Source organism: Oncorhynchus gorbuscha, linkage group LG10 (genome assembly GCF_021184085.1).
Source record: "Oncorhynchus gorbuscha isolate QuinsamMale2020 ecotype Even-year linkage group LG10, OgorEven_v1.0, whole genome shotgun sequence".
Lineage (NCBI taxonomy): Eukaryota > Metazoa > Chordata > Actinopteri > Salmoniformes > Salmonidae > Oncorhynchus > Oncorhynchus gorbuscha.
Genome location: NC_060182.1, coordinates 92,065,544 through 92,088,865, shown reverse-complemented (window position 1 = coordinate 92,088,865; position 23,322 = coordinate 92,065,544). Strand labels below are relative to the sequence as shown.

Here is a 23,322-nt window from a genome sequence, read left to right as displayed (position 1 = left end):
TACTCAAGCAAACATAAATTACTCAGGCAAATAAAATTACCTTTAAAAAAGCGAACTAAAAAAACGACTCATGGAATGGTGGGGACTGTGAAGGGACACACAAACACATGCACACAAAGACATACTCTAACACACATTTTTTTAGTTGTAATGTTTGTATTATGTTTTAGTTGTAATGTTTGTATTATTTTAGTTGTAATGTTTGTATTTTTTTAGTTATAATGTTTGTATTTTTTTAGTTGTAATGTTTGTATTTTTTTAGTTGTAATGTTTGTATTTTTTTAGTTGTAATGTTTGTATTTTTTTAGTTGTAATGTTTGTATTTTTTTAGTTGTAATGTTTGTATTATTTTTTTGTTGTTTGTATTTTTAATGTTTTTTTGTATTTTTTTAGTTGTATTTTTTGTAATGTTTGTATTTTTTTTAGTTGTAATGTTTGTAATGTATTTTTAGTTGTAATGTTGTATTTTTTTAATGTTTGTAATTTGTTTGTAATGTTTGTATTTTTTAGTTGTAATGTTTGTATTTTTAGTTGTAATGTTTGTATTTTTTAGTTGTAATGTTTGTATTTTTAGTTGTAATGTTTGTATTTTTTAGTTGTAATGTTTGTATTATTGTTGTAATGTTTGTATTTTTTAGTTGTAATGTTTGTATTATTTTTTAGTTGTAATGTTTGTATTATTTTTTAGTTGTAATGTTTGTATTATTTTTTAGTTGTAATGTTTGTATTATTTTTTAGTTGTAATGTTTGTATTTTTTAGTTGTAATGTTTGTATTATTTTTTAGTTGTAATGTTTGTATTATTTTTTAGTTGTAATGTTTGTATTATTTTTTAGTTGTAATGTTTGTATTTTTTTAGTTGTAATGTTTGTATTTTTTTTAGTTGTTTTTGTAGTTTTAGTTGTAATGTTTGTATTATGTTTTAGTTGTAATGTTTGTATTAGTTTTTTTGTATTATTTTTAGTTGTAATGTTTGTATTTTTTTAGTTGTTTTTGTATTATTTTTAGTTGTAATGTTTGTATTTTTTTTAGTTGTTTTTGTAGTTTTAGTTGTAATGTTTGTATTGTAATGTTTTAGTTGTAATGTTTGTATTATGTTTTAGTTGTAATGTTTGTATTATGTTTAATGTTTGTATTATTTTTTAGTTGTAATGTTTGTATTATGTTTTAGTTGTAATGTTTGTATTATGTTTTAGTTGTAATGTTTGTATTATGTTTTAGTTGTAATGTTTGTATTATGTTTTAGTTGTAATGTTTGTATTATTTTTTAGTTGTAATGTTTGTATTATTTTGGTTGTAATGTTTTTTTATTATTTTAGTTGTAATGTTTGTATTATTTTGGTTTTTTAGTTGTAATGTTTGTATTATTTTTAGTTGTAATGTTTGTATTTTTTTAGTTGTAATGTTTGTATTTTTTTAGTTGTAATGTTTGTATTATGTTTTAGTTGTAATGTTTGTATTATGTTTTAGTTGTAATGTTTGTATTATGTTTTAGTTGTAATGTTTGTATTATGTTTTAGTTGTATTGTTTGTACATCATTCTATTTTGTGACTGTCCTTGTCTAGTATTGTAACAGTGTTTTGTTACTTGTTATGTTTTTGTGTTTTTTTGTGGACCCCAGTTTTAGTTGTAATGTTTGTATTATGTTTTAGTTGTATTGTTCGTACATCATTCTATTTTGTGACTGTCCTTGTCTAGTATTGTAACAGTGTTTTGTTACTTGTTATGTTTTGTGTTTTTTTGTGGACCCCAGGAAGTTGTAGAAGCTGCTGCTTCTACAAAAGCACATGGGGATCCAAATCAACAAACTAATAGGAATGCCATACATTTCTTATTCATTTAAAGGAATCCAAACCTCCTCTCTTCCCCCATTCTGACAGAAGTTGTTAGAATATTAGGCAGAGGAGTATGTGTACGTTTCTACATGTGTGTTTGTGTTTTGGAAGATTCTGTCATATCAGACATAGATTGAGAGGTCACAAGCATATTTTAACAGTGAACGCTACCATGCAATCAGTGCTGTATAGTACTTTAAAGTTCATATTAAGCCCTTTATCTACTTCCCCAGAGTCGGATAAACCCAATGATACCCTTTTTATGTCTCTGTGTCCAGTATGATGGAAGTTAGCATTGGCTGGGGAAACTAACCGTCTGAACCTAGCTCAGTTGGTAGAGCATGGCGCTTGTAACGCCAGGGTAATGACCACCCATGTAGAATGTATGCACACATGACTGTAAGGTATCTATATTATTATTATTATTATTATATATAAGTCTATGGGTATCTGCTAGCATACTACTATGCAATCAGTGCTGTGTATTACATTAGAGGAGGGTTTCCCAAACTTGGTCCCACTAACCCTAGCACGACACAGCTGATTCAAATAACCAGCTCATCATCAAACGTTGATGATTCAAATCAGCTCTGAAGTGCTAGTACAAAAACCAAAACATGCCCGGTACCAGGTTTGGGAAAACATTAGAGCTCTACCATGTGATCACTGCTGTGTGGTACCAGTAGGTTCTGCTTTCTTATCGTAGGAAAAGGCTTCAAGACGTGTCCCTCAACTGAGACTGCTCTTCTCTGTGTCACGGATGCTCTATGCACTGCCAAAGCTGACTCTCTCTCCTCTGTTCTCATCCTCCTACTCCTCTATCTGCTGCCTTTGACACGGTGAACCATCAGATCCTCCTCTCCACCCTCTCAGGGCTGGGCGTCTCAGGCTCTATCAGATCCTCCTCTTCACCCTCTCAGGGCTGGGCGTCTAAGGCTCTATCAGATCCTCCTCTCCACCCTCTCAGGGCTGGGCGTCTCAGGCTTGGCACACTCCTGGATTGCATCCTACCTGGCAGGCCGCTCCTACCAGGTGACGTGGAGAGGATCTGTGTCTGCATCACGTACTCTCACTACTGGTGTCCCTCAGGGCTCAGTTCTAGGCCCTCCCCTCTTCTCTCTATACACCAAGTCACTAAGGTTTGTAATGTCCTCACATGGTCTCTCCTATCATTGCTGTGTGAATTACACGCAACTATTTCTCTTCTTACCCCCTTCTGACACACAGGTGGCGACACGCATCTTTGCTTGCCTGGCAGATATCTGAGCTTGGAGGTCGGCCCACCACCTCAAGCTCAATCTCGTCACAAAACGGAGCTGCTCTTCCTCCCGGGGAAGACTTACCCACTCAAAGACCTCTGCATCACAGTTGACAAATCCACTGTGTCCCCCTCACAGAATGCAATGACCCTGCACAACACTCTGTCGTGCTCTTCAAACATCAAAGCAGTGCCTCGCTCCTGCAGGTTCCTGTTCTACAACATCCGTAGAGAACGACTCTACCTCACTCAGGAAGTGGTACCTGTCCTAATCCAGGCACTTGACATTTTGGTCATTTATTAGGATCCCCATTTGCTGTTGAGAAAGCAGTAGCTACTGTTTCTGGGGTTCACACAGAACATAAAACATGACCTAATACAGAACATTAACAAACAAGAACAGCTCAACGACAGGACTACAGACTACATACCTTGTCATCTCCCATCTGGACTACTGCAGCTCACTGTTGGCTGGGCTAGCCCACTTTGAGCCATCAAACCCTTGCTACTTATCCCTGCAGCCCACCTGGTGTTCAACCTTCCCAAGTTCTCCCATGTCACCCTGCTTCTCCACACACTCCACTGGTTTTCAGTCGAAGCTTGCATCCACTATAAGACCATGGTGCTTACCTACGGATCAGCAAGAGGAACTGCCCCTCCCTACCTTAAGGCTATGTTCAAAACCTACACCCCAACCCGAGCACTGCTTTCTGCCACCTCTGGTCTCTTGGCCCTCCCACCCCTGCGCAAGGGCAGCTCCCGCTCAGCTCAGTCAAAGGGCTTCTCTGTCCTGGCATCACAAAGGTAGAACCAGCTTCTCCCTCAAGCTAGGACAGCAGAGTCCCTGCCCATCTTCCCGAAACATCTGAAACCCTACCTCTTAAATAATCCCACAGCCCCCACCACCCCATTTAAAACAAAAGTGTTTTTGTGAACTAACACTCACACTTGACTTTGTTTCCCACCTTACTAGCTCTGACTGTTGATAGCTGCTTTATGGAGGAAAGGGGTATTTACTATGACTGTGATATGTGGTTATCCCACCTAGCAATCTTAAGAGGAATGTACTTAACTGTAAATCTCTCTGAATAAAAGTCTTCTAAATGACTGAACATGTCAAATTAACAGAACACACTGGATAGGGCAATACATTTGAAACATCTCTTTTGTATTTTATAGATTGGTGTTATTATTAACTTCTTCGAGATAGGGGGCTCTTTTAATTTTTGGATAAAAAACGTTCCCGTTTTAAACAAGATATTTTGTCACGAAAAGATGCTCGACTATGCATGTAATTGACAGCTTTGGAAATAAAAAAACTCTGACGTTTCCAAAACTGCAAAGATATTATCTGTGAGTGTCCCAGAACTAATGCTACAGGCGAAACCAAGATGAAGTTTCATACAGGAAATGCCCCAGATTCTGAAGGCGCTGTGTTCCAATGTCTCCTTATATGGCTGTGAATGCGCCAGGAATGAGCCTGTCCTTTCTGTCGTTTCTCCAAGGTGTCTGCAGCATTGTGACGTATTTGTAGGCATATCATTGGAAGATTGACCATAAGAGACTACATTTATCAGGTGTCCGCCGGTGTCCTGTGTCGAAATTATTGCGTAATCTTTATTATTATTGCATGGACCATGCGCAGTTCCATTTCTTGAGAAGAGAAAGTCAACTGCCACGATGGATTTATCATCAATAGATATGTGAAAAACACCTTGAGGATTGATTCTAAACATCGGTTTAGAACATCATTTACCTTTGAAGAACTTCGGATGTTTTCAATGAGGAGACTCTCAGTTAGTTAGGTAGCAAATGTTCAGTTTTTCCTGAAATATTTTTTGTGCAGGAGAAATCGGTCCGTTTGGTGCGTCACGTTTGGCTACCAAAAAAACCCCGAAAATTCAGTTATCCAAACGCCAAACTTTTTTCCAAATTAACTCCATAATATCCACAGAAACATGGCAAACGTTGTTCAGAACCAATCCTCAAGGTGTTTTTCACATATCTCTTCAATGATGTATCGTTCCTGGAAGTATGAGTTTCCTTCTGTAACACAATGGTTGCCACTGGGAATTACGCACCGATTTAGACAAAGGGCACCGGACGGCCCCCTGGCAAATGTAGTCTCTTATGGCCAATCTTCCAATGATATGCCTACAAATACGCCACAATGCTGCAGACATCTTGGATGAACGGCAGAGCGCATAAGCTCGTTCACAGCATATTCACATCCATATAAGGAGACGTTAGTAAACACAGCGTCAAAAATCCTGTTCATTTCCTGTTTGAAGTTTCATCTTGGTTTCGCCTGTAGCATTAGTTCTGGGGCACTCACAGATACGTCAGAGTTTTGTCTTTCCAAGGCTGTCAAGTCCATGCATAGTCGAGCATCTTTTCGTGACAAAATATTGCGCTTAAAACGGGCACGTCTTTTTATCCAATAATGACATAGCGCCCCCATAGGTTGAAGAGGTTCAACTTTAAATTCATGTACAGCTACTCACATGTAGTGTTATCCTTATTGATATAGAGATACATTTACAAGAAAGTTGCTAAAATGCTAAAACACACCACACACTGAGTCTTGTGTATGAAGAATCAAAGGTGAGAGACCAGCCCTACGTGGCTTCTGCCAGTCACTCAGCTGTTTGTTGCCTTAGTAATCTCACCAAGGCCATTTTGGAAATACCCCCGCCCCGCCACTCCCCACCCACTCTCCTCAACCCTTACGTGCACCAGCGGCGAGGGGGGACAAGGCACACGTGGAGCACGATCACTGCCCCACTTTGTAAGTCTCAAAACAATAGCTGTGTTTACGGTACAATTAGGGTGACCCCCTCAGATCCCCACTACCGCCAACGAACACCAGGCACCAACCACCCACCCCCTGATTCCTCTCTCTCTCTCTGACCAGAGAGGAGACCCTTTCATGGGCTGCTGACATCTGGGTTTCCCTACTCCCTGGAGAGAGAGAGAGAGAGAGAGAGAGAGAGAGAGAGAGAGAGAGAGAGAGAGAGAGAGAGAGAGAGAGAGAGAGAGAGAGAGAGAGAGAGAGAGAGAGAGAGAGAGAGAGAGAGAGAGAGAGAGAGAGAGAGAGAGAGAGAGAGAGAGAGAGAGAGAGAGAGAGAGAGAGAGAGAGAGAGAGAGAGAGAGAGAGAGATGTATTTAGAGAAATGGAGGGAGGGAGAGAGAGAGAGACAGAGGGAGAGAGCGATGTAGACAGAGAGAGAGAGAGAGAGTGATGAGAGAGAGAGAGAGAGAGAGAGAGAGACAGAGAGAGACGGAGGTATTTAGAGAAATGGAGGGAGAGAGATGGAGAGAGAGAGGGAGGCAGAGGGAGAGCGAGCGATGTAGACAGAGAGAGACGGAGAGAGAGAGTGATGTAGACAGAGAGAGATGGAGGGAGAGAGCGATGTAGACAGAGAGAGATGGAGGGAGAGAGCGATGTAGACAGAGAGAGACGGAGGGAGAGAGCGATGTAGACAGAGAGAGACGGAGGGAGAGAGAGATGGAGAGAAAAGGAAAAGAGGGAGGCGGGCAGAGAGAGAGCGAGGGAGCGATGCAGAGAGAAATGGAGAGAGAGAGGCAGAGAGAGATGTATTTAGAGAAATGGAGGGAGGGAGAGAGAGAGAGATGGAGGGAGAGAGCGATGTAGACAGAGAGAGACGGAGGGAGAGAGCGATGTAGACAGAGAGAGACAGAGGGAGAGAGCGATGTAGAGAAACAGAGACAGAGAGAGAAGGAAAAGAGGGAGGTAGGCAGAGAGAGAGATGTAGAGAGAGACAGAGAGAGAAGGAAAAGAGGGAGGCAGGCAGAGAGAGAGATGTAGAGAGAGAGAGAAGGAAAAGAGGGAGGCAGGCAGAGAGAGATGTAGAGAGAGAGAGATGGCGAGAGAGACAGGGAGAAGGAAAAGAGGGAGGCCGGCAGAGAGAGAGTGACAGAGGGGTGTAGACAGACAGAGAGAGAGGGACAGAGGGGTGTAGACAAAGAGAGAGGGACAGAGGGGTGTAGACAGAGGGAGAGGGACAGAGGGGTGTGCCCACATTTGAACAATCCTTCTTTTATACATCCACTACATCATAATTTTGGAACCAGGCCTCACACCAGAAACACAGTGTGCACACACACACAGTGTGTGTGTGTGTGTGTGTGTGTGTGTGTGTGTGTGTGTGTGTGTGTGTGTGTGTGTGTGTGTGTGTGTGTGTGTGTGTGTGTGTGTGTGTGTGTGTGTGTGTGTGTGTGTGTGTGTGTGTGTGTGTGTGTGTGTGTGTGCACTCCAACACTTAAATTAATAGTTTTCGGAAAACACATTCTCAAACTATTTCTACGAAGGTACGATGGGACTATGGAGACACCAGTTTGATTGTTGAGCAGGGAAACATAACCAGATCGTTGGGTCACCAGATTACAACTAAGTACTCTATACTACATAACCAAGGCCTTCGCTTGGCCGTGTGAGTTTGTACTCGTTGTTTACGGTTAGACCGTATTCCTGTGGTTCTCCACATAGTTGGACACCATGACCCCAACTCAAATCGTTACCATGGGAACAGATACAAGTGAAAGTCATCTGAACGGTTTTATACAGGGGACTATGGGAGTGGCCATGGCCTGTGACAGCTAGCTTTACTAAGGTACTATGCTCCCCATCTAAACTGGCTCGTATGGGAGCTCTGTTTCGGCATGAATCCAATGCATGTCTCAGGGTTCTAGTTAAGGGTGTTTGTTTCATTTGGTGCCATGGAAACAATCACCAAGGATATTTGTAAATAATAGATTTCAACAACACGTCAGCGCTTTAACAAAACCACCATTCTCAAGTCTATCAAATCTACTTCCTCCACTTTAGGAGAAGTGGTCAGAAAGCAGAAATCCCCTTTCCTCAGCCATGACCTCCTCAGACACCAGATGACTCATCTTAGGTTGACAGGACTAATAGTGTTCTGTTCGGTTCAGGGAAGGTCATAGGTTACATCAAGCATGTGACCTAGTGACCTACATGTCTAGATGGTCAAAACTATATTAGAGCAGTACATTACACACAGCATACATTTCTGTAGTGAATTGTGCAGTATCACAGTATTCCTGGCTGGTTTTCAATGCAGTTCATCAGAGCACTTTCATTTTCCTCATTTTATAAATTTTATAAAAGTCATCACTGAAGCCATCGTCATGACCACCACCAGCTTTAATATTTGCAGATAGTTTGTGGGTTCTATCAATGTAATTTTCTGCATCATATATTTTTATATATTTCTTTCTGCTTCATAATCATCCTTTAACCCTCCCACCCCTCCCCTAATTGGACTAAACTAATGGACAACAACACTTCTACTTCCTGCTTTATAATCTTCCTTTAACCCCCCCACCCCTCCCCTAATTGGACTAAACTAATGGACAACAACACTTCTACTTCCTGCTTTATAATCTTCCTTTAACCCTCCCACCCCTCCCCTAATTGGACTAAACCAATGGACAACAACACTTCTACTTCCTGCTTTATAATCTTCCTTTAACCCTCCCACCCCTCCCCTAAATGGACTAAACTAATGGACAACAACACTTCTACTTCCTGCTTTATAATCTTCCTTTAACCCTCCCACCCCTCCCCTAAATGGACTAAACTAATGGACAACAACACTTCTACTTCCTGCTTTATAATCTTCCTTTAACCCTCCCACCCCTCCCTAAATGGACTAAACTAATGGACAACAACACTTCTACTTCCTGCTTTATAATCTTCCTTTAACCCTCCCACCCCTCCCCTAAATGGACTAAACTAATGGACAACAACACTTCTACTTCCTGCTTTATAATCTTCCTTTAACCCCCCACCCCTCCCCTAATTGGACTAAACTAATGGACAACAACACTTCTACTTCCTGCTTTATAATCTTCCTTTAACCCTCCCACCCCTCCCCTAATTGGACTAAACCAATGGACAACAACACTTCTACTTCCTGCTTTATAATCTTCCTTTAACCCTCCCACCCCTCCCTAATTGGACTAAACCAATGGACAACAACACTTCTACTTCCTGCTTTATAATCTTCCTTTAACCCTCCCACCCCTCCCTAATTGGACTAAACCAATGGATAACAACACTTCTACTTCCTGCTTTATAATCTTCCTTTAACCCTCCCACCCCTCCCCTAATTGGACTAAACTAATGGACAACAACACTTCTACTTCCTGCTTTATAATCTTCCTTTAACCCTCCCACCCCTCCCCTAAATGGACTAAACTAATGGACAACAACACTTCTACTTCCTGCTTTATAATCTTCCTTTAACCCTCCCACCCCTCCCCTAAATGGACTAAACTAATGGACAACAACACTTCTACTTCCTGCTTTATAATCTTCCTTTAACCCTCCCACCCCTCCCCTAATTGGACTAAACCAATGGACAACAACACTTCTACTTCCTGCTTTATAATCTTCCTTTAACCCTCCCACCCCTCCCCTAATTGGACTAAACCAATGGACAACAACACTTCTACTTCCTGCTTTATAATCTTCCTTTAACCCTCCCACCCCTCCCCTAATTGGACTAAACTAATGGACAACAACACTTCTACTTCCTGCTTTATAATCTTCCTTTAACCCTCCCACCCCTCCCCTAAATGGACTAAACTAATGGACAACAACACTTCTACTTCCTGCTTTATAATCTTCCTTTAACCCTCCCACCCCTCCCCTAATTGGACTAAACTAATGGACAACAACACTTCTACTTCCTGCTTTATAATCTTCCTTTAACCCTCCCACCCCTCCCCTAAATGGACTAAACTAATGGACAACAACACTTCTACTTCCTGCTTTATAATCTTCCTTTAACCCTCCCACCCCTCCCTAAATGGACTAAACTAATGGACAACAACACTTCTACTTCCTGCTTTATAATCTTCCTTTAACCCTCCCACCCCTCCCCTAAATGGACTAAACTAATGGACAACAACACTTCTACTTCCTGCTTTATAATCTTCCTTTAACCCTCCCACCCCTCCCCTAAATGGACTAAACCAATGGACAACAACACTTCTACTTCCTGCTTATACATACTATATATTTCTTTACGGACGCAGTATATTTGACATTAGATTTTTTTTTTTTTGGTCCCACCCTTCAGCTCCCCTCAACCCTTAATATCTATCTCTGAAAACCATCCAGTTTTTTTATATTTCTAATTGACAAATGTTTTTTTCAACCCTCATGTGATGTTTCACCAATGTTCTGAACCGTTTTATTCTCGTAGTTTCTACAGATGGGAAATTAATGATGATTTTTGTTTGCTAACAGTATTATTTAATTATTGGTCGAGTTGACTATGACTTTTCAAACCAGTGCTATTTGCAGAGTTAGCATCAAGGTAAATGTTGCAAGTCTTCAGCAATTCCTGAACGTGCAAACAAAAACAAGCTACATACCAGCAGAACCAAAACCAGTGATCTTATAATGAAGCGCCTGTTCTTTGTTGTCATCCACAGATCCATGACTGACTAAAACACAACAACCTCCACGTGACTGACTAGAACCTCCTTGTGACTGACGAGAACACATTAACCTCCCTGTGACTGACTAGAACAATACAACCTCCCTGTGACTGACTAGAACACATAAATCTCCCTGTGACTGACTAGAACAAATTAACCTCCCTGTGACTGACTAGAACACATTAACCTCCCTGTGACTGACTAGAACACTACAACCTCCCGGTGACTGACGAGAACACATTAACCTCCCTGTGACTGACTAGAACAATACAACCTCCCTGTGACTGACTAGAACACTACAACCTCCCCGTGACTGACTAGAACACATTAAACTCCCTGTGACTGACTAGAACACTACAACCTCCCCGTGACTGACTAGAACACTACAACCTCCCGGTGACTGACGAGAACACATTAACCTCCCTGTGACTGACTAGAATACATTAACCTCCCCGTGACTGACTAGAACAAATTAACCTCCCCGTGACTGACTAGAACACTAAATGCTCCCTGTGGCTGACTAGAACACATTAACCTCCCTGTGATTGACTAGAACACTAGAACCTCCCTGTGACTGACTAGAACACATTAACCTCCCTGTGACTGACTAGAACACATTAACCTCCCTGTGACTGACTAGAACACTAAAACCTCCCTGTGACTGACTAGAACACATTAACCTCCCTGTGACTGACTAGAACACATTAACCTCCCTGTGACTGACTAGAACACTACAACCTCCTTGTGACTGACTGGAACACATTAACCTCCCCGTGACTGACTAGAACACTAGAACCTCCTTGTGACTGACTAGAACACATTAACCTCCCTGTGACTGACTAGAACACTACATCCTCCCTGTGACTGACTAGAACACTAGAACCTCCCTGTGACTGACTAGAACACTACAACCTCCCCGTGACTGACTAGAACACTACAACCTCCCGGTGACTGACGAGAACACATTAACCTCCCTGTGACTGACTAGAACAATACAACCTCCCTGTGACTGACTAGAACACTACAACCTCCCCGTGACTGACTAGAACACATTAACCTCCCTGTGACTGACTAGAACAATACAACCTCCCTGTAACTGACAGTTAGACTTACAGGATATCTCGTTGTCTTTTGTTTGAATTGTTTATGTGTCCGCTGTGCGGGGGAAATGATAATACAAGCGGAACTACGTAGCTAATACTGTTGTAACGGGGATCGTTATTGTAGCAACACACCTTTGGAGGGAAGGCAATCCTGCGCTGCGTTAGCTAAGTTTTCATGTCATCGGGAGTAGTTCATAAACGTTGAAGAGTATGTTAGGATGAAGTGTGAATTCATGCCAGGAATAATAAGTGTGAAGTTTGATTTCCTCCCTTCTGTAATAAGCAGCCAATGAGGTATTTGTTCCTTTATTCATGTGTTTAATCTGAACCCGTTATAACACCGGTTAAACTGTTATGTATGTAAGCACTTCAGAGTTATACCAAGCTAATAAGTCACTCGTAAGATAAGGTTGTAAGAGTGTGCTTAACTGTATTTTTCATTTACTTTATAGTTCTCACGGAAGGTGATAATTCTGACTAAAATTACAGAATAAAGCCGCCAGTTAAAATCAAGGAACGGTTGTGCTCGTGGTTACTGAAGGGAGCTACAGTGAGAACTCAATGCTCTTCACGAGCAAGAGAGAAAGAAGAATCACATCCAGCTGTAAAACGTCTACAAGATTCCCAAATCCTGGTAGACCCTGTCATCTGCCAGATAAGAGTTTTGCACCTACCTGCAAACTAAGAAGAAAATCTCCACATAAGGAAGCATCGTGAGGCAACATAAGGTCAAGACTAACAGGAAAGTCAGACACGCAAGTACAAGTCAAGGTGTTTGAAGGTGGTCCTAGCCTTGTGAACAGCTAATAAGAGACTTTAAGATTACAATTCGTAAGGACTGGAGATAGTTGTCTATTTCATAAATACTCTGGTATTATGCATTTGCTCTTTCTATCTTAATGTATCACTGGTATGTGTATTACTGAAAAATATTATTTGATACTTACTAAAAATATATATATAGTCACAAACATTAAGGGTCAGCATACACCTATTAATTATATATTCACATGTAAGTTAATAGTGTAATTGTTTGGTAAGGTGTTTGTTCAAGCCTTTGTTACAAGCATTATACATGTTTATACCACGTACTGAGTTTTAAATTACAGTGAATTAGAGTATAAATTACCTACTCACTTATCCAAACCTTAGCTAGAATTGATTTGACTTGATTTAGAATGTCAAAAGAGGTAGTTTCACTAAAGGTGATAGAGATGGGGTGGGTCAAGTTGAGCAGCTGCAGCAACACCTCGCAAACTTTGAGCCTTCATCAGAACAAACAGAACAGCAGGAAGAGGCCCAGACTGGTGTGGAGTCACTTCGGCCAGTGAATGATGATACAGAGGCTGCTAATGAGATAGCACAACAAGAGCCACGAAAAGGTGAGAGGGTCCGCAGGTTAACTGAAAAGGGCAGAGAACTGCGCGACGAAAGGTGGAGACAGCTCGAACATCGTTTCAGGGTCAGCTATGAGAAGTGGAAGGCTCTGGTAAAGGAAGCAAAACTGTCACTGACAGGCTGTTGCTCTGAAGACCTACTAGAAGACCTCTTAAACAAGATTAGCCATACCTCAACAGAGCTAAACCTTGTCTACGTAAATTTGCGTCAAATCGACATTCCCGACAACGATATACGACGCAGAGTTGATACTTGTGAAGCAGTTACAATGTCTATTATCAAGACTGTAAGGTGTCATTTAAAATGCAGGGAAGAAGGTCAAAGTAACCAGATAGAGTTGCACTGGAAGGACAGCAATTCCTTGTGCATGTCTGAACTCTCACATAAGTCAAGTCTCAACTATCAGCCCTCAAGTGCTTCCTCCCAGTCTCAAAGCAACTCAAAGGTCAACTCCAGACGCTCAAGCGTGTCATCTGTCAAGAGACAAGAGGCTGCGGCGGAAGTTGCTGCTAACCAAGCAGCTTTAGAAGTAATGGTTAAGCAAGAACGCCAACTAGAAGAGCTTCAGCGACTTGAAGATGAAGATAAGAAGAGGACAGCGGAGCAAGAAGCTGAGGCTGTGAAACGCAGCTTAGAAGAAGCTAGGCTGCGAGTCAAGTTAGAGGTAGAAAATGCTGCCAGACGAAGGACACTAGAAGACAAGCGTAGAGAGTTAGAGCGCCTAGAAGTGCTCAAGAAACTAAATGCTGCCAAGGCGCGAATGCAAGTGTATGAGCAAGATGAAAACTCAGAGGACGAGAAGAGAGAACTACTCTCTAACTGCAAATCTGTGAAAGAAGTCACGCACAGAAGTGGCTCATTTCACAGTCTCTCACCACAACATGTTGTGACAAGCACACAGCAAGAAGATGGCACCAAGACCATGTTCAGGTTACTAGCGGAATCAATCAGTGAAAGCCGCCTCCCCATACCAGAACCAGTAACATTCAATGGAGAGCCTCTCTCGTACACTGACTGGAAGGTCTCTTTTCAGACTCTGATAGACAGGAAGAACATACCAACAACTGAGAAGATATATTACTTAAGAAAATATGTCGGTGGGCCTGCCAAGAAAGCCATCGAAAGTTACTTTATGTTAGGAACAGAATCAGCCTACCATGCTGCTTGGACCATTCTTGAAGAAAGGTACGGAAACAAATTCTTCATCGCCAAGTCTTTCAGAGATAAGCTCAATGCATGGCCTACAATAGGATCCAAGGACAGTCTTGAACTTAGAGACCTTGTAGACTTTCTTCGCAGCTGTGAAGCTGCTATGTCTCAGAATAAGGGCCTGGAGGTGCTTAATGACTGTAATGAAAACCAAAAGATCCTCGCTAAACTTCCAGATTGGCTAACTTCAAGATGGAATAGAAAGGTCACAGACATCTTAGAAGAAACGGAGATCTTTCCTAGTTTCAGTCAGTTTGTGAAGTTTCTCACGAGAGAAGCCAAGATTGCTTGCAATCCTGTAACATCCCTTCATGCTTTGAAACCAAGTGAAGATGGGAAACTTAAGACGCCAAGGATTCAAAACCCCGGAGCAAGGGTATTAGCAACTAACTCTGATGAGAAAGATACTGTTACTAGTTGTGTCTTCTGTGAGAAGTCAGGTCACAGTCTCCACAAATGCTGGAAGTTCATGGATAAGCCCGCCGCAGAGCGACAGAAGTTTGTTCAAGAGAATAAATTGTGCTTTGGCTGTTTAAGGCCTGGGCATCGATCGAAAGATTGTGATAACAGGAACACCTGCGACACGTGTCAGAGGAGGCATCCATCCTGCCTGCACGAAGATCGTAGTAAAGAAAGGTTAAGGGATAGGAAGACAGAGCCCCCACGAGATAAGGGGACAAGAGCGTCAAGTGAGGCCATATCTAACAGAGTCGTAAGGGACATTAACACTCACACCTCCACAATCATTCCAGTATGGGTGTCAACCACAAGTGAGCCAGATCGTGAAGTTCTTGTGTATGCACTTCTTGACACCCAGAGTGACACCACTTTTATCCTTGAAGAGACAACAAAGGCTCTCAATACAAGGAAGGAGCCAGTCCAACTGAAACTCTCTACAATGGCTTCAAGAAATACCACTGTGCCCTGCCAGAAGCTGTCTGGTTTGCAGGTTAGAGGGTTTTACTTGGAGAAGAAAATCCCTCTGCCAACGACCTACTCGAGAGAGTTTATTCCTGCAAACAGAGATCATATTCCTACTCCAGAGACTGCAAGAGCATGGTCTCATCTTGAACACATTGCAGAGGAGATTGCTCCTCAACAGAGCTGTGATGTCGGTCTCTTAATTGGCTACAACTGCTCCCAGGCTCTCCTTCCAAGAGAAATTGTGTCTGGTAAGGGAAATCAGCCTTTTGCTCAGAGAACAGATCTTGGCTGGAGCATAGTCGGCTATGGAAATCCATGTATCGACTATGGCGACCCTATTGGAGTGAGTCATCGGGTTATCGTTAGACAGGTGATGCCAAGCCTTCAATCTTCTTCCAACCTCACAAATCAAGTACACCATGTTTGTAGAACACATGTAAGAGAGGTAATCACAACACTGGACATTATCAAGACGCTTGAATCTGACTTCAACGAGAGAGAGCTGCAGAAGAGGACCTCATATCTCAAGAGGATATCCGGTTCCTGAAGAAAATGAAAGAGGGCATGAGACGTAAGGACAATGGACATTATGAGATGCCGCTGCCGTTTAAGGAAGAAAGACCCAATCTGCCGAACAATAAAACATGTGCAGTTCACCGACTCAAGTGCCTGGAAAGGAGGCTAAGGAGAGACAAGCAGTACTACAAGGACTACACAGCATTCATGGAAGAGACTATAGCTTGTGGAGATGCTGAGAAGGTCTCTAAAGAGGAAATTAACAAGCATCCAGCATGGTACATCCCGCACCATGGAGTTTATCACCCACAAAAGCCTGGGAAGATACGAGTCGTCTTTGACTGCTCAGCTAAGTTTCGAGAGACGTCCTTGAATGATCATCTTACCGGTCCAGAGGTGACAAACACATTGCTGGGCGTCCTTTGTCGTTTTCGTAAGGGTCCAGTTGCAATCATGTGTGACGGAGAGTGCATGTTCCACCAGTTTCATGTGAAAGCAGAAGACCAAGATTATCTACGGTTCCTTTGGTGGGAGAACGGAGATCTAGAGTCTCAACCCTCAGCGTATCGTATGATGGTCCACTTGTTCGGCGCAGCTTCATCTCCTGGTTGCGCCAACTATGGTCTCAAACATCTTGCTGTCGAAGGACGAGGAAGCTTCAGCGAGAAGTCTATCCAGTTCATAGAAAGGAACTTTTATGTTGATGATGGGTTGACGAGCGTATCGTCTGAAGCTGAAGCGGCCCAGCTGGGGAAAGAAGCAAGAGAGCTTTGCAGCATCGGCAAACTTCGGTTGCACAAGTTTATCTCTAACAGCAAGGAAGTTATAGCCACAATTCCCAAGGAAGAACGTGCCAAGGGTGCCAAAGACCTGGATATGGCTCTGGGTGAACCACACATGGAGAGAGCGCTTGGTGTACTGTGGTGTGTCGCATCAGACGAGTTCCAGTTTAGAGTAGTTGTCAAGGAATGCCCACTCACAAGAAGAGGAGTGTTGTCTACAGTAGCCTCTGTATATGATCTGCTTGGGTTTGTGGCACCCTTTGTCCTGGTGGGGAAGCAGATCTTGCAGCGGATGTGTCGTGACAAAATCGACTGGGATGACCCCCTTCCAGATGACCTAAGTTCCCAGTGGGAATTCTGGCTCCAAGGTCTACAAAACTTGTCTGAAGTAAGGATCCAACGAAGCTACTTGCCATCAAGTTTCAAGGAGGTGCAGAGTTATGAGCTCCATCACTTCTCCGACGCTAGTACCTCAGGTTATGGAGAGTGCTCATACCTCAGAACAATTAAACCTCCAACACAGACGGAAATGGAGTCAGACAGGACAGAAGAAACACAAGGATTAATGACATTGTCATTTTGCAAGATGATACTGCACCACGCAACCAGTGGAAATTGGCAAAGGTTACAGAAGTGTACCCGGGACAGGATGGCCGGGTGAGAAGATTCAAGTTACTGATCAGCGACTCAACCCTAGATGAGGGAGGTAAATGCATCACCAAACCCACCTATCTGGAGAGGCCCATCCATAAGACAGTCACCCTCCTGGAAGCCGATCAAGAAACCTGCAGACCTCTTTCACAGAAATCACCGGTGATTGGTGGGAGTGTAACTGACAGTTAGACTTACAGGATATCTCGTTGTCTTTTGTTTGAATTGTTTATGTGTCCGCTGTGCGAGGGAAATGATAATACAAGCGGAACTATGTAGCTAATACTGTTGTAACGGGGATCGTTATTGTAGCAACACACCTTTGGAGGGAAGGCAATCCTGCGCTGCGTTAGCTAAGTTTTCATGTCATCGGGAGTAGTTCATAAACGTTGAAGAGTATGTTAGGATGAAGTGTGAATTCATGCCAGGAATAATAAGTGTGAAGTTTGATTTCCTCCCTTCTGTAATAAGCAGCCAATGAGGTATTTGTTCCTTTATTCATGTGTTAATCTGAACCTGTTATAACGCCGGTTAAACTGTTATGTATGTAAGCACTTCAGAGTTATACCAAGCTAATAAGTCACTCGTAAGATAAGGTTGTAAGAGTGTGCTTAACTGTATTTTTCATTTACTTTATAGTTCTCACGGAAGGTGATAATTCTGACTAAAATTACAGAATAAAGCCGCCAGTTAAAATCAAGGAACGGTTGTGCTCGTGGTTACTGAAGGGAGCTACACTCCCCGTGACTGACTAGAACACTACAACCTCCCGGTGACTGACGAGAACACATTAACCTCCCTGTGACTGACTAGAACAATACAACCTCCCTGTGACTGACTAGAACACTACAACCTCCCCGTGACTGACTAGAACACATTAACCTCCCTGTGACTGACTAGAATACATTAACCTCCCCATGACTGACTAGAACAAATTAACCTCCCCGTGACTGACTAGAACACAACAACCTCCCTGTGACTGACGAGAACAAATTAACCTCCCTGTGACTGACTAGAACACATTAACCTCCCTGTGACTGACTAGAACACTAGAACCTCCCCGTGACTGACTAGAACACTATAACCTCCCCGTGACTGACTAGAACACAACAACCTCCCTGTGACTGACTAGAACAAATTAACCTCCCTGTGACTGACTAGAACACTAGAACCTCCCCGTGACTGACTAGAACACTATAACCTCCCCGTGACTGACTAGAACACAACAACCTCCCTGTGACTGACGAGAACACTAAATGCTCCCTGTGACTGACTAGAACACATTAACCTCCCCGTGACTGACTAGAACACTAAAACCTCCCTGTGACTGACTAGAACACTACAATCTCCCTGTGACTGACTAGAACACTACTACCTCCCTGTGACTGACTGGAACACTAGAACCTCCTTGTGACTGACTAGAACACTAAAACCTCCCTGTGACTGACTAGAACACTAGAACCTCCCTGTGACTGACTAGAACACATTAACCTCCCTGTGACTGACTAGAACACTAAAACCTCCCTGTGACTGATTAGAACACATTAACCTCCCTGTGACTGACTAGAACACATTAACCTCCCTGTGACTGACTAGAACACTACAACCTCCCCGTGACTGACTAGAACACTACAACCTCCCTGTGACTGACTAGAACACAACAATCTCCCTGTGACTGACTAGAACACTACTACCTCCCTGTGACTGACTGGAACACTAGAACCTCCTTGTGACTGACTAGAACACTAGAACCTCCCTGTGACTGACAAGAACACTACAACCTCCCTGTGACTGACTGGAACACATTAACCTCCCTGTGACTGACTAGAACACTACAACCTCCCTGTGACTGACTGGAACACTAGAATCTCCTTGTGACTGACTAGAACACTAAAACCTCCCTGTGACTGACTAGAACACTAGAACCTCCTTGTGACTGACTAGAACCTCCCTGTGACTGACTAGAACACATTAACCTCCTTGTGACTGACTAGAACACTAGAACCTCCCGCTGACTGACTAGAACACATTAACCTCCCTGTGACTGACTAGAACCTCCCTGTGACTGACTAGAACACATTAACCTCCTTGTGACTGACTAGAACACTAGAACCTCCCTCTGACTGACTAGAACACTACAACCTCCCTGTGACTGACTGGAACACTAGAACCTCCTTGTGACTGACTAGAACACTAGAACCTCCCTGTGACTGAATAGAACACTACAACCTCCCTGTGACTGAATAGAACACTAGAACCTTACCAAACATGTTCACAGTATATTGTACCACTATGGACTCAGCAGCTTTTCAAGAAGCCTGACTAACCTAAATGTACCTAATCTAACCTAACATAATCTAGCCTAACCTAATCTAGCATACTAGCCTAACCTAACCTATTCGGACCTAATCTAGCCTAAACTAAACTAACCTAGCCTAATCTAACCTAATCTAACCTAATATAATCTAGCCAAACCTAACCTAACCTCATCTAGCATACTAGCCTAACCTATTTGAACCTCATCTAATCTAGCCTAAACTAAACTAACCTAGCCTAATCTAACCTAATGTAGCCTAACCTAAACTAACCTAATCTAATCTATCCTAACCTAGCCTAACCTAACTCACACAACACGCAGCGACACTAGAGATGGATTTCTATGCAAACAACAGGAAGATACTCATGGAATGATCCCACATGATTTCAATCAAAAGCTGAGAGTGAATGAAGTGCCAAATGACTGATTCCCAAAACAAATATGTCAAGTTGTCCATTACAGAGAAGGGACAGGGACACACACAGACGTCCAGGGATGACGTTGACCTCAGTTGACCTCCGTTGACCTCAGTTGACCTCAGTTGACCTTCGCCCGGCGCTGCAGCCAAACATTCCCCGGAATCCTGACTGGACCTGGAACACTGTCCCTCCCTGGAACACTGTCCCTCCCTGGAACACTGTCCCTCCCTGGAACACTGTCGCTCCCTGGAACACTGTCCCTCCCTGGAACACAGTCCCTCCCTGGAACACTGTCCCTCCCTGGAACACTGTCGCTCCCTGGAACACTGTCCCTCCCTGGGACACTGTCCCTCCCTGAAACACTGTCCCTCCCTGAAACACTGTCCCTCCCTGGAACACTGTCCCTCCCTGGAACACTGTCCCTGGCCTCTTCCTTCAGAGCTGACAATAGCAATCAGCTGGACATTGTGTGTGTGCGTGTGTGTGCGTGTGCTTATGCATGTGTGTGTGTGTGTGGTTGTGTGTAAAGGGAAAGCCAAGGGGCTGTGGTAATTTCAGTACACATGAGGCTTCTCTCCTGTGCAGAATAATTTCCCCCTCGCTCTGTTTTAGTTGTTGTTGAGTTGAACGGAAACGCGAGCTGAGACCACCCACAAGTCGAAATGAAGAATAACCGTTGTTTTATAATCTGGCCCTTAAACACTGGCTACACAGTTAAAAGTGTGTCACTTCTCTCCATCTCACATTCCACTGGGTTGGGCCCTAGGTCATATATACTGGGTTGGGCCCTAGGTCATATACACTGGGTTGGGCCCTTGGTCATATACACTGGGTTGGGCCCTTGGTCATATACACTGGGTTGGGCCCTTGGTCATATACACTGGGTTGGGCCCTAGGTCATATACACTGGGTTGGGCCCTAGGTCATATATACTGGGTTGGGCCCTAGGTCATATATACTGGGTTGGGCCCTTGGTCATATATACTGGGTTGGGCCCTTGGTCATATATACTGGGTTGGGCCCTTGGTCATATATATTGGGTTGGGCCCTAGGTCATATACACTGGGTTGGGCCCTAGGTCATATATATTGGGTTGGGCCCTAGGTCATATACACTGGGTTGGGCCCTTGGTCATATATATTGGGTTGGGCCCTAGGTCATATACACTGGGTTGGGCCCTTGGTCATATACAGAGTGGGATACACAATGCTAGTCACATATTACAGCCAGCAAAACATAAACACAATGATCTGATGATAACAGATTTGATGATAACTGATCTGATGATAACTGATGATAACTGATTTGATGATAACTGATGATAACTGATGATAACTGATTTGATGGTAACTGATTTGATGATAACTGATCTGATGGTAACTGATTTCATGATAACTGATTTGATGATAACAGATTTGATGATAACTGATGATAACTGATGATAACTGATTTGATGGTAACTGATTTGATGATAACTGATCTGATGGTAACTGATTTCATGATAACTGATTTGATGATAACAGATTTGATGATAACTGATTTGATGGTAACTGATGATAACTGATCTGATGGTAACTGATTTCATGATAACTGATTTGATGATAACAGATTTGATGATAACTGATTTGATGGTAACTGATTTGATGGTAACTGATCTGATGATAACCGATGATAACTGATAACTGATTTGATGATAACAGATTTGATTGTAACTGATGATAACAGATTTGATGATAACTGATTTGATGGTAACTGATGATATAACTGATTTGATGGTAACTAAAGATACAGACTTGTATTGTTCTCTTCCTATTTAACCTTTATTTTACATTTATTTAACTAGGCAAGTCAGTTAAATACAAATTCTTATTTTCAATGACGGCCTGGGAACAGTGGTTTAACTGCCTGTTCAGGGGCAGAACGACAGATTTGTACCTTGTCAGCTCAGGGGTTTGAACTTGCAACCTTCCGGTTACTAGTCCAACGCTCTAACCACTAGGCTACCCTGCCACCCCTTTCACTAATCAATGGTCTGATGAAGTGGTGAGGTTAGGCAACACCACCTATACTACGCTGATCCTCAACACGGGGCCCTCACAGGGGTCAGCCCCCTTCACACATGATTAAATGGCCACGCACATCTCCAATTCAATCATCAAGTTTGCTGACAACATGACAGCGGTAGGCAGAAATACCAACAACGGTTAGGAAGCCTACAGGGAGGACGTGAGGGTCCTGGCGGAGGGGGGCAAGGTAAATAACATCTCCCTCAACATCAACAAAATGAAGGAGCTGATCATGGACTGCAAGAAACAGCAGTGGAGGGGGTCAAAAGCTTCAAGTTCCTTGGCGTGCACATCGTTGACAACCTGAAATGGTTCCTTCACTCGGACACCATGGTGAAGAATGCGCAACAATACCTCTGTAACCTCAGGAGGCTGAAGAAACTTGACTTGGCCCTACTTAAGACCCTAACCAACTTCTACAGATGCACCATTGAGAGCATCCTGTTGGGCTATATCACCGCCGGGTATGGCAATTGCACCATCCTCAACACCAGGGCTTTCCAGAGGGTGGTGCGGTCAGCCCAAAGTATCATTGGGGGAACACTGCATATCCTCCAGGAAGCTGGAAACACAAGTATTTAGCTTGGTATTACTGCACTGTTGGAGCTAGAAACACCAGCATTTAGCTAGGTATTGATGTTTGAGGCAGAAACACAAGCATTTTGTCACGCCCTGGCCTTAGTTATATTTTTTTTCGTTATTATTTTGTTTAGGTCAGGGTGTGACGAGGTGGTTTGTTTAGTTTTGGTATTGTCTAGGGGTTTTTGTATGTCTAGTGGTTTATATGTCTACGGTTGCCTAGATTGGTTCTCAATCAGAGGCAGCTGTTTATCGTTGTCTCTGATTGGGGACCATATTTAGGTCACCATATTCCTTGGGTATTTTGTGGGTTGCTATTCTATGTTTAGTTGCCTGTTTGCACTAGTCATATAGCTTCACGTTTTGTTGTTGTTTTGTATTAGTTTTGTTCAGTGTTCGTTCTTCCATTAAAAGATGTACGCTTACACAAGCATTTAGCTAGGTATTACTGTTGGAGCTAGAGACACAAGCATTTAGCTACAGTGAGGGAAAAAAGTATTTGATCCCCTGCTGATTTTGTACGTTTGAAGAAATGATCAGTCTATAATTTTATTTGTACAGTGAGAGACAGAATAACAACAAAGAAGTCAAAAGATGTCAAAATGTTATACATTGATTTGCATTTTAATGAGGGAAATAAGTATTTAACCCCTCTGTAAAACATGACTTTGTACTTGGCGGCAAAACCCAAAACCCACACATCTCAGGAGGGATTTTCTCCCACTCCTCTTTGCAGATCTTCTCCAAGTCATTAAGGTTTCGAGACTGACG

General features: G+C 42.8%; 1 protein-coding gene across 1 annotated transcript; it reads left to right on the top strand.

Moving 5' to 3' along the window:
* The first annotated feature begins 11,952 nt into the window (after window positions 1–11,952).
* Window positions 11,953–15,783, top strand: LOC124046736. Its single transcript, XM_046367452.1, has 2 exons — window positions 11,953–11,984; window positions 12,143–15,783. The coding sequence occupies exon 2, from the start codon at window positions 13,357–13,359 to the stop codon at window positions 15,766–15,768; it is 2,412 nt and encodes an 803-aa protein (XP_046223408.1). The 5' UTR covers window positions 11,953–11,984; window positions 12,143–13,356; the 3' UTR covers window positions 15,769–15,783.
* Window positions 15,784–23,322: the final 7,539 nt, after the last annotated feature.

Bases quoted from the DNA above. Each gene is read 5' to 3' on its own strand.
- LOC124046736 (XM_046367452.1), top strand. From the start codon at position 13,357: ATGTCTATTATCAAGACTGTAAGGTGTCATTTAAAATGCAGGGAAGAA.